This window comes from Melozone crissalis, unplaced genomic scaffold (assembly GCF_028551555.1).
Source record: "Melozone crissalis strain CALT ecotype California unplaced genomic scaffold, PUWL_Pcris_2 ptg000057l_1, whole genome shotgun sequence".
Classification (NCBI taxonomy): Eukaryota; Metazoa; Chordata; class Aves; order Passeriformes; family Passerellidae; genus Melozone; species Melozone crissalis.
Genome location: NW_026535835.1, coordinates 4,568,887 through 4,581,823, shown reverse-complemented (window position 1 = coordinate 4,581,823; position 12,937 = coordinate 4,568,887). Strand labels below are relative to the sequence as shown.

Genomic DNA, 12,937 nt, shown 5'->3' with positions numbered 1-12,937 from the left:
CAAACATGGGCTGCTACCAAACACCATTTCTGGCACAGTCCAGGTTTTCTGCAGAAAGTGTTTCAGGCAGCACCTGACCCTGTCCCTTCTGCAACCCTCGGCCCAGCGTGACACCTCTGAGCCAGAGGGACCAGGGCCTGTCCCCTCCCTGCTGCCCACCCTGTCCCTTGTGTTCCTGCTGCCCTTATCACTCCCCCACAGCCACAGCGCTGCTGCCTGGAGCTGCCACAAGTGATAAACACTTCCCAGCATTTTACTGCAGCCAAAATTAATTAAAGCAAGTTTTTGAAGAGGAGATTTCTTTCCCATAAATTAAATGCATTGAAAGACTAATCAGAAAATCAGAACTCAATAAGACACTTCAGAATGGCCTTTTGAGGGAAAAGATTTCCTGCAATCTCTAGCACAGCAGATGTGGTATTTCCACAGTGGGGAGTGGATTTGGGCATGGGGCTGCCTGGAGTTTGCAGGCTCTGTATTCACTAACAGGAACTTTTGGATAAAGTTGGAGGAGTTTATTTTAAAATGCCATTAACAAATCTGGGAGGAAATCCTTGGTGCTGTTGCTGAAACTTGCCTTATAAACCAGTGACTTATAAACCACACTACCTGTGTCCTGGGCACACCAAGGTTTTTCACTGCACTTCCCTCTTTTTTGGTCAGGTTTTATGCAGGTTAAAGAAACCAGGGCACCATCATAGGGGAATTTTCCTGTAATCCAGCAACCACTAATTTTTAAGGTCAGGGGCAATTTCCTGCATAACATGGAGCCCAGGCCCTCTCACAGGAAATCCTGCAGTGAGAGCACTGGTTATCCTTGCCCCATTATCTGGGACAGCAGTTGCTGCTGGAGAGGCCACACAGAGGTACCTCAGCAGTGGGCAGAGGTGCTGACATGGCCCTGAAGCCAGCGTGGGCACAGGCAGTGCCTGCCCTGCCGTGCCAGCAGCACCTGAGCTGGGCTCTGTTGGGCTGGCACCTGAGCTGGGCTCTCCAGGGGACGGCTGTTTCTAAAGTGACAATTTAAGGCACAAGGCAGCCCCTGTTTAGTAAACTGAGGGGGTCAGAAGCAGTCTGCAAGAATGGAGCCAGTCCTGGGCTGCCTCAGCCCACAGCAGGAGCAGTTGTGCCTGCACCTGCACAGGGCACACAGCTGCTGCTCACCCCCTGCAGGGGCTGGGCCAGGGTCACAGTGCCTCTGCTCCGTTCCAAACGGCTTCAGCACGTCCCCAGGGGCAGGCTGTGCCAACCCCTGCTTGCACAGACACCAGGGGTCTCTGTCATGGTGTGACAGAGTGCAATGCCAGTGCACCCATGAAAATATATTCTCCTTAATGTCTGCTGTGAGGTGTGACCAGAAATGGAGCAAGGCAGGCTTCAGCTTGGGAATAAAGGAAAGAACTTTATTAACTTACATTATAAAAGAAGTCTGACCTCTTTCATGGACCAGAACCAAGAGAGAGTTCCCCTGGGAGTTCTCTGCTTTTAACCCCCTGTGTTCTCAGAGGTGTCTCCATGTCCTCAGTGGCCACACCAGGTGCCAACATTCAAATCTGAGCACCCATTGGTTTCACCACAGCCTCCAACAAATCTCACTTCCTTTTCAAACCAGGCCAGTCTGTTAGCTGGCCCCAGCAATCCATCCCTGCAGATTCCCCAGTAACTCCTTCTGTTCCTGTTTGCAGCTGCCAGTGAAGGCCGGGACACGTGGACTCCTGCTCCCACCACACCAATCTCAACCTGGAACCCTCCTGTGCTGGGTGTCAGTGGATCCTTCAGCTCCACATCACAGAGGGGGTCTCCATCTCTCCATCCCTCTCTCCAGCCTGCAGGGTCAGGCACCAGGAGATGAGCAGGGCAGCCGGGAACGTGGAAACTTCTGGAACACAAGGACATTCAGGGGTCCCCTGAGCATGGACACCAACTGTCCACTGGACCCAGAAAAAGCTGCCCAAGTGAGCAACTGTAGATTGTGTAAATGGTTTTAGTTGTAGCCAATGAAGTCCACATTGTGTGTGGGGCAGCTGGTGTCCTATGGAATGCTGCTGCTCTGCCAGCACTCCCACTCCCACAGACTGCACTAGTTGAGGACCTGTTCTGTACATCACCTTTTCTTTGACACTGAAGGCTTGATTCAGATTATTATTTTTTATTTAAATATGTTATAAGATGCTTTATATCTGCTGGAGACATTAGATGAGATATATATATATATATATACTTAGATAAATTTTTTTATTTAAACATTTGAAATCTGGAGCTGCCTGTGCAACCATAGCAGACATGAATAACGTCCATAGCACTCCTCCTTTCAGTGCCCAGGTGCCAGGGCCTGCAAGGGCACCACAGGAAAACTTCCAGTGGCTGCCCCACCTGTCACTGAGACTGAGCAATGGGACAGAGGAGAGAGTTTCACTGCACTGGGTGTGCTCGTGGTTGTCACAGAAAGACCCAGAAGAACGTTGGACAGAAATCCCTACAGGCTCTGGAGTTTTCCATATGCTAAATTCAGCCTTCCTAGGAGATTCACAGGTTTTTAAAATACCAAAATCCAGCTGGCTGAATGGCTGCACCTTGGGCCTGGGAGTGCAATACTGCTGTGCCAGTGACCTCGTGCTTTGTTTACATGATACCATATCAGACTGTCAATGCTAATTCTCCCTGCCAATATCCCAGAGCAGGAGGTTGGCACTGCCTTCAGAGCAGTGCTGGGCTCCTGCTCACCCAGCCTGAGCTGGCACTGGGGTGTACCTGCACCTGTACCTGTACCTGTACCTGTACCTGCACCTGCACCTGTAGCTGTACCTGTACCTGCACCTGTACCTGTACCTGCAGCTGTACCTGTACCTGTACCTGTACCTGCAGCTGTACAGAGGTGCCTTTGAGAGCTGTCAGACAAGGCCAGTGCTGAACTGGGTTGGACTCCAATGCAGGAGCTGTCGTGGTGCCACCCATGGAGTCTGGTTCCTGGACCTGCAGGAGCCAAAGCTGCGCTGTGTCAGCTCGATGGGGCAGGAAGGGGAGCACAGCTCCTGAAAAGGGCCAGGCTGCCACAGGAAGGGCACTTGGGGTCCAGGGAGGAATAAATGAGCTCAGGAAATGTCAGAGCAGAACCAGATGTGGGTTAGGGCTGGAGCTGCTGTCCTGGCTGTGCCGTAAGGTCTCTCAGGCACAGCAGGGTGCTGTTAGCAAACCTGGGTTTGTCTCCCTTTCCCTGCAGGATGTGCTGGACCTGCAGCACAGCTCTGCAGCAGAGATGGTTCCAGTGCCAGGTGCTCACCCCATGGCAAATCCCTGCCAGGCTGGGGATTCCTGTGATCCCCTGAGCCCTCCCTCCTCCCAGAGCTCACAGGACTCCTCTGCAAGGGTTCTGTCACCTGCAATTCCTTAACAAGAGCTCCAAGAGTTGGCTAAAGAACCAGAGCCAGAAGTGTTCCTCTAGTGCCTGAGCAAGCAGGTGCTAGAAACAACAAAGCAAAGCAAATCCCAACAATGCTTCACTTCCTACCTCGTGCCACTATTTACACTCAGAGGGGAAACACAGCAGCTGTAGTCTGGGAGCCAAACTCTTGGCTTTAAAGGCACATGAATTTCTGATTCCCATTAAGAAATTCCTTTTTAAGCTGTTTAAAAGGAAACAAAAAGCAACCCAACAACCAGTCATTTCATCTCAGAGACCAAAGAAGATTAACCACATTTTCTAAATTGCTTTTCTGATAGGCTCTCTGTTGTGTAGCATTTATTGTCAACAAAATGGAACATTTCTGCTAAGGTTCAGAGATTAGGAATTCTCCTTAAACTTAATTCTCAGGAGTCAGCAATGAAAAGGGAACTGAAGTGTTCTGTAATGTCACTGGCAGTCCTTGTTTGTGACAGGCTCCAGTCCCTGCTGCTTTTATCCTTTGTGGACATGAAGGAAATGCTGTGGATGCTGTTTGAACAAGGACAGAGGGAAGGGAGCAAACAAAGGAGTGAGAATGAGTCCTGCCTTCACCAGGGGATCCCTGAATCCCTGCTCCCACATGTTCCAGGCTGAGACAGGGAGGCTCAGGCTCTTCAGCCCCTTGCTGCATTCAGCAGGGCCTGTGCAGTGTCCAGAGGCACCAGGGAGGCTCCAGCTCCCCTCAGTTAATCACAGGGGTTTTCTTCTACTCCACTCCATAAAGAGGATTTGTTTAAAGCATGAGCTCCCCCAGCTGATCCTGCACTGGCAGTTGGGTGGTTTGTACAGGGTGGGACACTGAGGCAGTGGCACCTGCCCAGAGAAGCAAGAGAATGACCCAGAAGGCAGCAAGTGCCACCCCAAGGGGCTCCTGCTGCCACCACCCCCAGAGCAGGTCTGGGTGGCCCCAGGAGCCTCTCCCCTTAAGTCAGGGTGACTGAACCCCAAAAATGTCCCCAAAAATGTCTGGCTGTGCTCTGGGAAGCAGAGTTCTCCCAAGCTCCACCCCAAATGCTTCTTCTCTTCTCCATTGGCTTTATTGTCTGGCAAACCAGCACTTACAATCACTTTTACTACGTGATGTATGGGAGTATTAGTGTATTTTCTTGTTATACAAGGGAGGAGTATAAAATAGTTTTCTGATTTCTTTCAGAAGCAAATGACTATTTTATTTTTTAAGAGCAATTGATTGTGAATCTCAGAGTATAAAAAAAAAAGATAAGCCAAATATATACCTTTATGTAAATTAAGAAATAAAAGTATTTAAAATGTGCCCCCTGGCTCCTTTTCTTGTGTCACCTCTTGGCTGTGGTCCCTGGGATGAGGATGCTCCAAGCTCCAGGGCTGCCAAGAACTTCCCTGGACACCATCCTGCCTGGGGTTTGTGGAGATACCAGGAGCAGGGAGGGTGGTGGATTTCAGCCTCCCACTCCCCAGAGCTGGGGGAAGGGGTCAGTGTGGGCCTGGCAGAGGTGGGGTCCCCTCCAGCCCCACTCAGCACAACAGAGGAGCTGGCTGATGAGAACAGGTCAGTGCTCATGGGCTGGGTGCCCAGGAAGGCAGGAAAGGATGCCCAGGTGGTCCCACAGTCAGGGCTGCCCTTCTCCAGTGATCCCAGAGCAGCCACGGCCACCGAGCTCCCAGGGTAAAGCAGGAGGGGCTGGTCCTGCTGCACTGGGAGCAGCTCAGCCTCGGGCTGCTGTGACACTCAAAGGCTCCCCTGACCAGCTGGGAGAGCCTCCCACAGCAGGGCCTCCCTCAGAGTCCTCCTCCAGCACAGGGCAGGGTCCAAGCCAGGAGACCACAAAAGCAAAGGCTCTGTCACTTAAAACACCCATCCCTGATGGCCTTTTGTCAGTGCCTCTTGGGGCTTTCAGCTTAATCATTCTTGTAAATGACTTGATTAAGAATAATTTATTAAATTCTGATGTTCCAGCAGATAGATAAGCTTTGAAGCTCAGCAGCTTTAGCTTCCATCCATCAACTACTGCAAAGAAGAGTGTGCTGTGAACACTGGGTTTGGATCAGGGCCACACCCATGTGTGTGTTATGTGTGTGTGTGTGTGTGTTATGTGTGTGTATTATGTGTATGTGTGTATCGTGTGTGTGTGTTGTGTGTGTTATGTGTGTGTTTTATGTGTGTTATGTGTTTATGTGAGTGTGTTATGTGTGTGTGTATGTGTGTGTATGTGTGTGTGTATTATGTGTGTGTGTTATGTGTGTGTTATGTGTGTGCCCCACACATTTGCTCACTCCCCATCCCTGCCTCACAAACCCTTCCCTCGGTGCCTGCAGAGCTGTCACAGGGCCACCCATGGTGTGACAAACAGCAGCCCCATGGGCTGGCACAGGGCGCTGCCCTGACCCTCTGCTCTGTGTGTTCTGTGTGCTGCAGTGCCCTGGTGTCCCTGGTGCGTTTTTACATTTATCACACGGTACAAGAGGTGCTGATTGCATGGCAGCCTCCCCTGAGCAACTCCAACACTGCACCATTGCCCAGAGTGCCTGGCAAAATCTCTCAGGATATTACATCAGAAATCAGAGAATCATGGAATGGTTTGGGCTGGAAGGACCATAAAGACCAATTCATTCCACCCCCCTGCCATGGCAGGGAACCTTTCCCTATCCCAGGCTGCTCCCAGCCCTGTCCAGCCTGGCCTTGGGCACTGCCAGGGATCCAGGGGCAGCCACAGCTGCTCTGGGCACCCTGTGCCAGGGCCTGCCCACCCTCACAGGACTCCCTGGATTTATCCCATGGCTAAATCGTGGTCAAGCCCCAGACAGGACCTGAAATCAAGTAAAACAAAACCTTTGTGATTATTAAAAAAGCCCAAATAAGTGCTGGTGTAGCACAGTTTGACTTGCTGGATTAGTGACTGCATTCTATAAGCAGTGCAGCAAAGTCAGCCCAAAATCAGGTAATTTCACGGGCCAAAGAGGGCACCATGACTGGCACTGTGCCCTGCAGCTCTCCTGTCCCTTTTCCCCTTGCCCACTCTGCCACTCCTGGAGGCTGAGCACACCCATGGACACAGAAAGCAGAGGCCAGTCAGCCTCTGCAGCCTGGCACTGCCCAGTGCCCATCCCTGTGTCAGGAACAGCAGCTGGCACAGCTCTGGCCCCGTGCTCTGCCCTTCCCACAGTGACAGTGACACTGATCCACACCAGCTCCTCTCTTCAGTGGCCCTGGCAGGAATCCCAGACAGCTCAGCCAGCCCCTGTGGCCTCAGTGTGGTGGCTCTGGGTGCCACAGCTGCTCTCTCTGCAGGCAGGGAGGATTCCCTGGACAGAGCCCTCTGCTCCAGCTCCCTCTTGCTCCCACCTGCCTGCTGTTCCTCCTCTGGTTCCACACAGCAGAGGCACAAAATCCCAGCATGTCCTACATAACAAGCACAAAGAAGGAAATCATTAGTGAGACATTTCAGATCTGAAGCCCCTTGTCCCCTCTGGAGCCCCCCTGGATCATTAAACCAGGGACAGTCTGACCTGCTGCCCTGCTGTGTGCTGCATTTGCATAATACATGAAAAGTCATCACTGGGGACAGCTGGAGGGGCTTAGCTGGGATGGAGGTTTTAACGAGGCAATGAAGCAGCAGCTCCCAGCAGTAAATGGCAGAGGCAGGGCAGCACCCCCAGGGTCAATCCCCAGGCCCACTGGGAGCAGAGGTGCCCTTGTTCCTGGAGACAGGATTGGCAGCGATTGCCAACACCTTGTGCCTGGGAATGGAGATTTGCAGCTCTTCTTTGGGCTGCAACAGCAGCAATTCCAGCCTACAGCCACCTCCAGATGAGTAAGGGCTTCGGGAGAAAAGGTCCAGCAGGGTGAGTGCAGCCCTGAATTGCTCAGACAAGCGTGGGGACACCATGGAGAGCAGGAATCAGCCACCTCCTGCAGTGTCCTGGGGACGCCTGCACCCAAACCTCCACCTGCAAAGCCCTCAGAGGCTGGAAGCCTCACCCAGGGTGGGCACAAGGAGAGCTGCCCTTCACCTCCTGCCCAGTCTGTGCCAATCCTGACCTGGAGAGCCCAGAGCCTGCCAGCCCCTCCTCATCCAGCCTGCACAAGGGCTGTGCCCTCCAAGGCAGCAGCACAGGCAGGGCCCCTCAGCCCTGACTGCCCCAGGGCAGAGGGAGCAGCTGTGGGGGAGGCACAGGGAGGATTCCCTGCTGAATTTGGGCACAGAAACCCCAGCTTCACCTGCTGCTCACAGCAGCCAGCACACCCTGGATGTGCAGCTCAGCCTGGGGATCGCTGCTGGGACAGGGAAAGGGGCAGCTGTGGGTCTGCAGTGGGATCTGTGCTGCTGTCCCCCAGGAGCTCCGTGCCATTTCAGCAGAGAATCATTGCAAAGGCAGATCAATAGCGCCAGGCAAGCCCAGCCCTTTGCAGCTCTAAAGCAATATGACATTTCCAGTGTCCTATCTCTGCCTGGTGGTGCAGACCCACCTGCAGGATGAGCTGAAGGCACAACAGGCACAGCCCTGCTCCCAGCCCTTCCCTCTGCCAGGAGCCAGCACCAAACTGCAGCAGTGAGGCCTTCAGAGAGTCACAGAAATCACTCAGGCTGGAAAAGACCTTCAGGACCATCAGGTCCAAGCATCAACCCAGCCCTGCTCCCTCAGATGCTGGAGAGGAGTCAGGGCCAGGCACCAACACCCACATTCTGGATCCAGGAGCAGGGCAGGTGGGGAGGAGCAGGGAGGCTTTGGTGGCAACTGCAGCTTGAGCAGCATTTCAAACACTTTGAGCCTCAGCTCTCAACAAGGACCAGGTAGCCAACACTTGGGAGAACTTGGTCCTGGCACTCTCCAAAGCATTCAGGGGCCTGGGGATCAATCAGCAGCTGCAATTCCAGGCAGTCCCTCCCAGCCTGCTGCAGGCCTGCAGTTCCAGGTGCCTTGCATGGCTGCACACAGGCCTGGCACAGTGGCCAATCAATCAACCATTTCAATTGTTTCACTGATTTATTGATTCCCTGCACTACCACAGGGGCCATGACCCCTCCAGCACCCAGCAGCAAAAAGGCAAAAAAAGCCAGACCATGGTGGTTATGGACAATACCAGGCTGGTCAAACTGGGAATAGACCCCAGAGTTTGCCTGTGCAAACCCATTTAACCCCAGGCGTTCCAGAGGCTGCATCTCCCCCACTGGAAAAGCTGTGAGCACTGCTGGGCCTGGCAGGACAGGGATGGGCCTTTAGGGGTTCTGAATCTCCCACAGGGCTTGACCACCAACTCAGCAGTGCCAGCACACCCATCCCAACTCCCCAAGGAATCCAAACCAGACTCTTGCTTCTGCCTTGGGAAATCATGGAGACAGGGTTGGAGATGCTGTGGCCATCTCCCATAGCCTGGAGGGAATGTAACCTCCTGAAGCTCTCTGTGCTCCAGGCTGAACCCTTCACACAAGCCTGACCCCACAGCTTTAGAGCTCAGCATGATGGAAGGTTTATTTAAAAGTCATGGAGAGTATAAAAACTATAGATAATAAAGATATTTCAGCAGTCTACTGAGCCATGCTAGCCATGCCAGACCTGGCTGAGTCCATGGAGTTTACTCCTGCACCACTGGAGCTTGTTTCACTTTTCTTTTTTTCTTGGCTTTGTCTTTCTTCTTCTGGGTCTCCTGGACAACACTCTCTTTGGTTTTCTTTGCAGCTGGAACCTGCTCAGCTTCATCACCTGCAGCACCTTTTCTTTTTCTGTTTTTTCTCTTCTTTTTCTTCTTCTTCTTGTCAGCCACAGCATCTCCTCCATCAGCAGTGGGGAGGTCCCCACCCTCCGCCTTTGCCACGCCATTCTCCTTGCCCCCCTTGCTTGGGTGCTTTTTGCTGCCCCCAGGCAGGAGGCCTTTCTTGTTTTTGGGGATTTGTGTTCCCAGGGGCTGCTCCTCCTCTTCTCCATCCTCCCCTGCTTCCACCCCGTTCTCCTGGATGCCTTTCTTGCGGTTCTTGCGTTTCTTGCTCTCTGGCAGGAATCCTTTCTTCTTCCTCCTCAGCGGCTCCTCTCCCTGCCTGGCCTTGGGGGCTGTCTTCTCTTTCTTGGGCTTCCTGCAGAGAGAATGCCACAAACCAACAGCAGCTCAATTTACAGCCAGGGAACAGTGTGAGCCATGTGACAGGCAGTGCATGAACAGGCAGCAGCACCAGGAAGGTGCAGGGAGCACAGGGTGAGGATGAAGGCTGTGAGGATGGGGATCACCCATGGAGTGGGTAAAGCCTGCCTGTGGCCCTGGCTTTGCTGTCTTCTGCAGCACAGGACAGCAGACATGTCACCAGTCCCCTGTCACAGCCCTTCCCATCACACATGTCAGTCACCTGTTACACCCATTCCCATCAAGGACAAACCCCAAGCTGTAAGCACACGGAACAATGAGCCCGGCATTATTCCAAACAAGCATTAATGAGGGTCTCAGCCCCACCAACCAAGGAGCTCCATTAAACTCCACCCTGAAGTTGCTGCCTTGCCTTCCTTTGCCTCCCCAGCTCCCTGCAGAGCAGCAGGACAGACAGACAGACAGCCCCAGGGCCCCACGCACGTGTGACTGAGCCAGCGCATGACGTTCCAGTAGAGAGAGTCCAGCCGTGGGGAACTCCCAATGTCCTCCAGCTGCTGCAGGGCCAGCAGCACCTCCTCCACCTCTGCCAGCTCCACACTCAGCTCCTGCAAGGGCAACAGAGGCAATGGCAGCAATTACCAATCCTGCCTGCCTCCTCCTGGAGCCTGTTTGCACCACTTCAGTCTGGTGGGTCACACCACACCTTCATGTTTGCCTGAAACCCGAGTTTCCAGCAGAGGCAGGAGTCTAACAGAACTGTAGTGACATAAAAAGAACAGGAGGGTCCTTCAGTCTGCTCTCCTTTCCTGTCCATGGCTGGAGCAGGGAGAAGAAGACACATGAATGGCTCTGTACCCATCCAGGAGAAAAGCAGCAGCATGTTCAGTCTGGTTTCTGAATATCTGGCACCCCCTTCTGTAACCCACTGCATAACCTCAGTCAAACCAGGCAGAAAGGGCTGTCTGAAAGGTTATTCAGCTCCTACAAGAGCCTTGGAAATAATCTCTCTCCTCCACCCATTTTCCTATTAGGTCTTCACAAAGGAACAGGCTGTGGTCTGAGCTCTGGGTTTATCAGTAGGAAACTGGGCTGCAGCAATTCTGCTGCTTGTGGTGTTCTCCAGTAAATAAGACCACATTAGGGACATATTTTGTCACCTATAGAAAATCCATGCATGCTCAAAAAAGTAATTTTTTATCAGGGAAAACAAAGCCCCAGAACAAACCTTCACCTCTGCTCTTAAAGCTATTAAGTCTGGTTCTGGAAACCATGATCTCTGGAATTCAGTGGAGAGGAAAGAGCAATCCCCTGGGATAAAACCCACCCTCACTGTACCTCAGGCTGCACTTCTGCTGCTAAGAAAGCAGCTGCCACAAGTGTTTGCTGAGCACTGCACAGATTCTCCTCTAGAAATCACTCATGAAGACTGTGGATCACTCCTTCAGACAGGAGGGCTCTTCTGCCCTCAGATCCAACCAGGCATTCCCTCCAGAGGTACTTTTGGTAGGAAATGAGGAGGGATGCAGCAATCACATGGCAAAATCCAAGTGTGACATTTGGAAAACCCTCAGAAAAAAGCCATTTGTCACATACTGGTCACACACTCACCTGCCCTTTCACAGTTTTAAGGAGAAAGTTCAACAGCTCCAAGCTCTTGGCAACTTTCTCCTTCTCAGCCTTCATGATGGGTTTTCCAAGTGTTTTCAAACACTGCAAATTAAATTAGAAGATTGAGAAGAAACAGACATTAGATGGGGAAACAAATCACACTTCTCAGGAGAAAGCAGAAAACAAGGAATGAATGGCAGGATTCACCTGTAAGCAAAATAATTCTGGAACACAAAGCACACCAAACTCTGGAAAAGCTCAGGAAGGCCCTTGGTGAAAGCAGCTGATACCCAGTTTAATTAAGAAATAATATTACAGAAGCACAACCTTGCTGCTGTCCACAGCTTCTAGGCTAAAGCACAAGTGGAGATGCTGCCCTGGAGGAGAAGAGGTGCAATAATCCCTGACCCCACCCTGGAAGGCCAAGAAGCTGCCAGCAGACACACCTGAAGGACCAAAGCTTCTCAGCTTCAGGAGCTGGGATTTACACATAAAGCATTTCTGCAAAAATCCAGGAAGATTCTGCCCAGGAAATCCCAGGTGCCAGCCTGCAACAGGGCTTGGCAAGCTTAGGTTCACTGAAGAAACTGAGGAAAAATCTCCTTTTTGCTCTCTCTATGTGCTGCAGGGTTTCTGAGACGCTGAGAGTCTGGCTAGAGGAAAATCATGCCAAAGACAGGTCAAATAAAAGCCAGTTATTTACAAAAAGGGCAGAAAATAGCCATAAAGAGGCAGCCCAGTGGCTCAGGGGCAGGGATCCTCTGCCTGCAGCTGGTCCTTCATCCCTGCTTACATGGTCCTTTTCCTCCCCACTCCATTTCAGTGTGGGCACACCACAGCAAACCCCACACACATCACACTAATATCAAACAGGATTTGCAGTAGACAGTGGCATCAGTCCCATCACAGCCTGTTCCTCCAGAGAAGGCTGCACTTGTGGCCAAGCTCTCCTTTCCTTGGGATTTGGAATTTCACCACAGCCAAGGGCAAAGCCCATCCCATGCTCAGCATCCTCAGCTCCCCAGGCTGAGAAGGGCCTGCCCCAAACCTGTACCCAGCAGTGGGGTGTGATGGTTCTCTCACAGATCCTGTATTCCAACCAGATGGGAACAATTTAAGGACACAGCAAACTCTTCTCCATCTACATCAGCATCAAGTTGGCAAATAAAATAAAACATCCTTGCAGACACTGAGAGATGTAGGAAATTTATTCCCCAAAACAAATTCTTTCAGCAATGACACTCACAACAGAAAAAATAATGATGCCCAGCAAGAATGTAGGAAACACTTTCAGCATAGAAAGTGGGGAGACAAGGTAACATGTCTGCAAAACCAGCAGCCTTCAAGTAGAATTATTATATCTGTACAGGCTCCCCACCCTGGGAGCATCTTTTTTAAATAATAAAGATACAGTTATGTCCTGTTCAGGATGGTCCACTCAAGCCCTGTATTAGAAAGCCTGGCTGGAATTCAAGCTGCAACTTCATCTGGCTATCAATAACTTGCTAATTACTCCCTCCTGATATGGACAGATGCACTGCAACTCTACTCCAGAGCTGTCATTAGCCTGCAAGGTCACACAATTCCACAGCTCTGAAGTCTCCCAGGTAAAAAGAGAGACAAATATAGGGGGTATGATTGGAAAAAAAATAATCTTTACATGCAGGATGTAACACCCCATGGGTCAGGCACATTCAGTTTATTAGGCTTACCACTAATAATAAAATAATAATAAACAAAAAAGACTGATTTACATAAACACTTTCTTTAAACATTTTTCTTTGTAATTTGAAGAACACAATATTGCAGGCTAATGCTCCTCATTGTGG

General features: G+C 51.5%; 2 protein-coding genes across 4 annotated transcripts in view; one reads left to right on the top strand and one right to left on the bottom strand.

Annotated features, from left to right (window-relative positions):
- The window catches only part of SPNS2 (SPNS lysolipid transporter 2, sphingosine-1-phosphate), a 134,463-nt gene extending 132,691 nt beyond the window's left edge, over window positions 1-1,772 (top strand). For 2 of the 3 annotated variants that reach the window (XR_008483782.1, XR_008483781.1), the window contains one exon: window positions 1,686-1,727. The gene's annotated coding sequence lies outside the window, so the exon portion shown is untranslated. Of the gene's footprint in view, window positions 1-1,685 lie in introns of all 3 variants that reach the window. The other variant, XM_054287198.1, reaches the window with a different exon arrangement.
- Window positions 1,773-8,867: 7,095 nt separating this feature from the next.
- The window catches only part of MYBBP1A (MYB binding protein 1a), a 56,230-nt gene continuing 52,160 nt past the window's right edge, over window positions 8,868-12,937 (bottom strand). The window contains exons 25-27 of the mRNA XM_054287098.1: window positions 11,109-11,210; window positions 9,981-10,105; window positions 8,868-9,492 (exon numbers count right to left, since the gene is read on the bottom strand). Coding sequence (XP_054143073.1) covers window positions 8,997-9,492; window positions 9,981-10,105; window positions 11,109-11,210 — 723 coding nt within the window. The 3' untranslated portion in view covers window positions 8,868-8,996. The remainder of the gene's footprint in view (window positions 9,493-9,980; window positions 10,106-11,108; window positions 11,211-12,937) is intronic.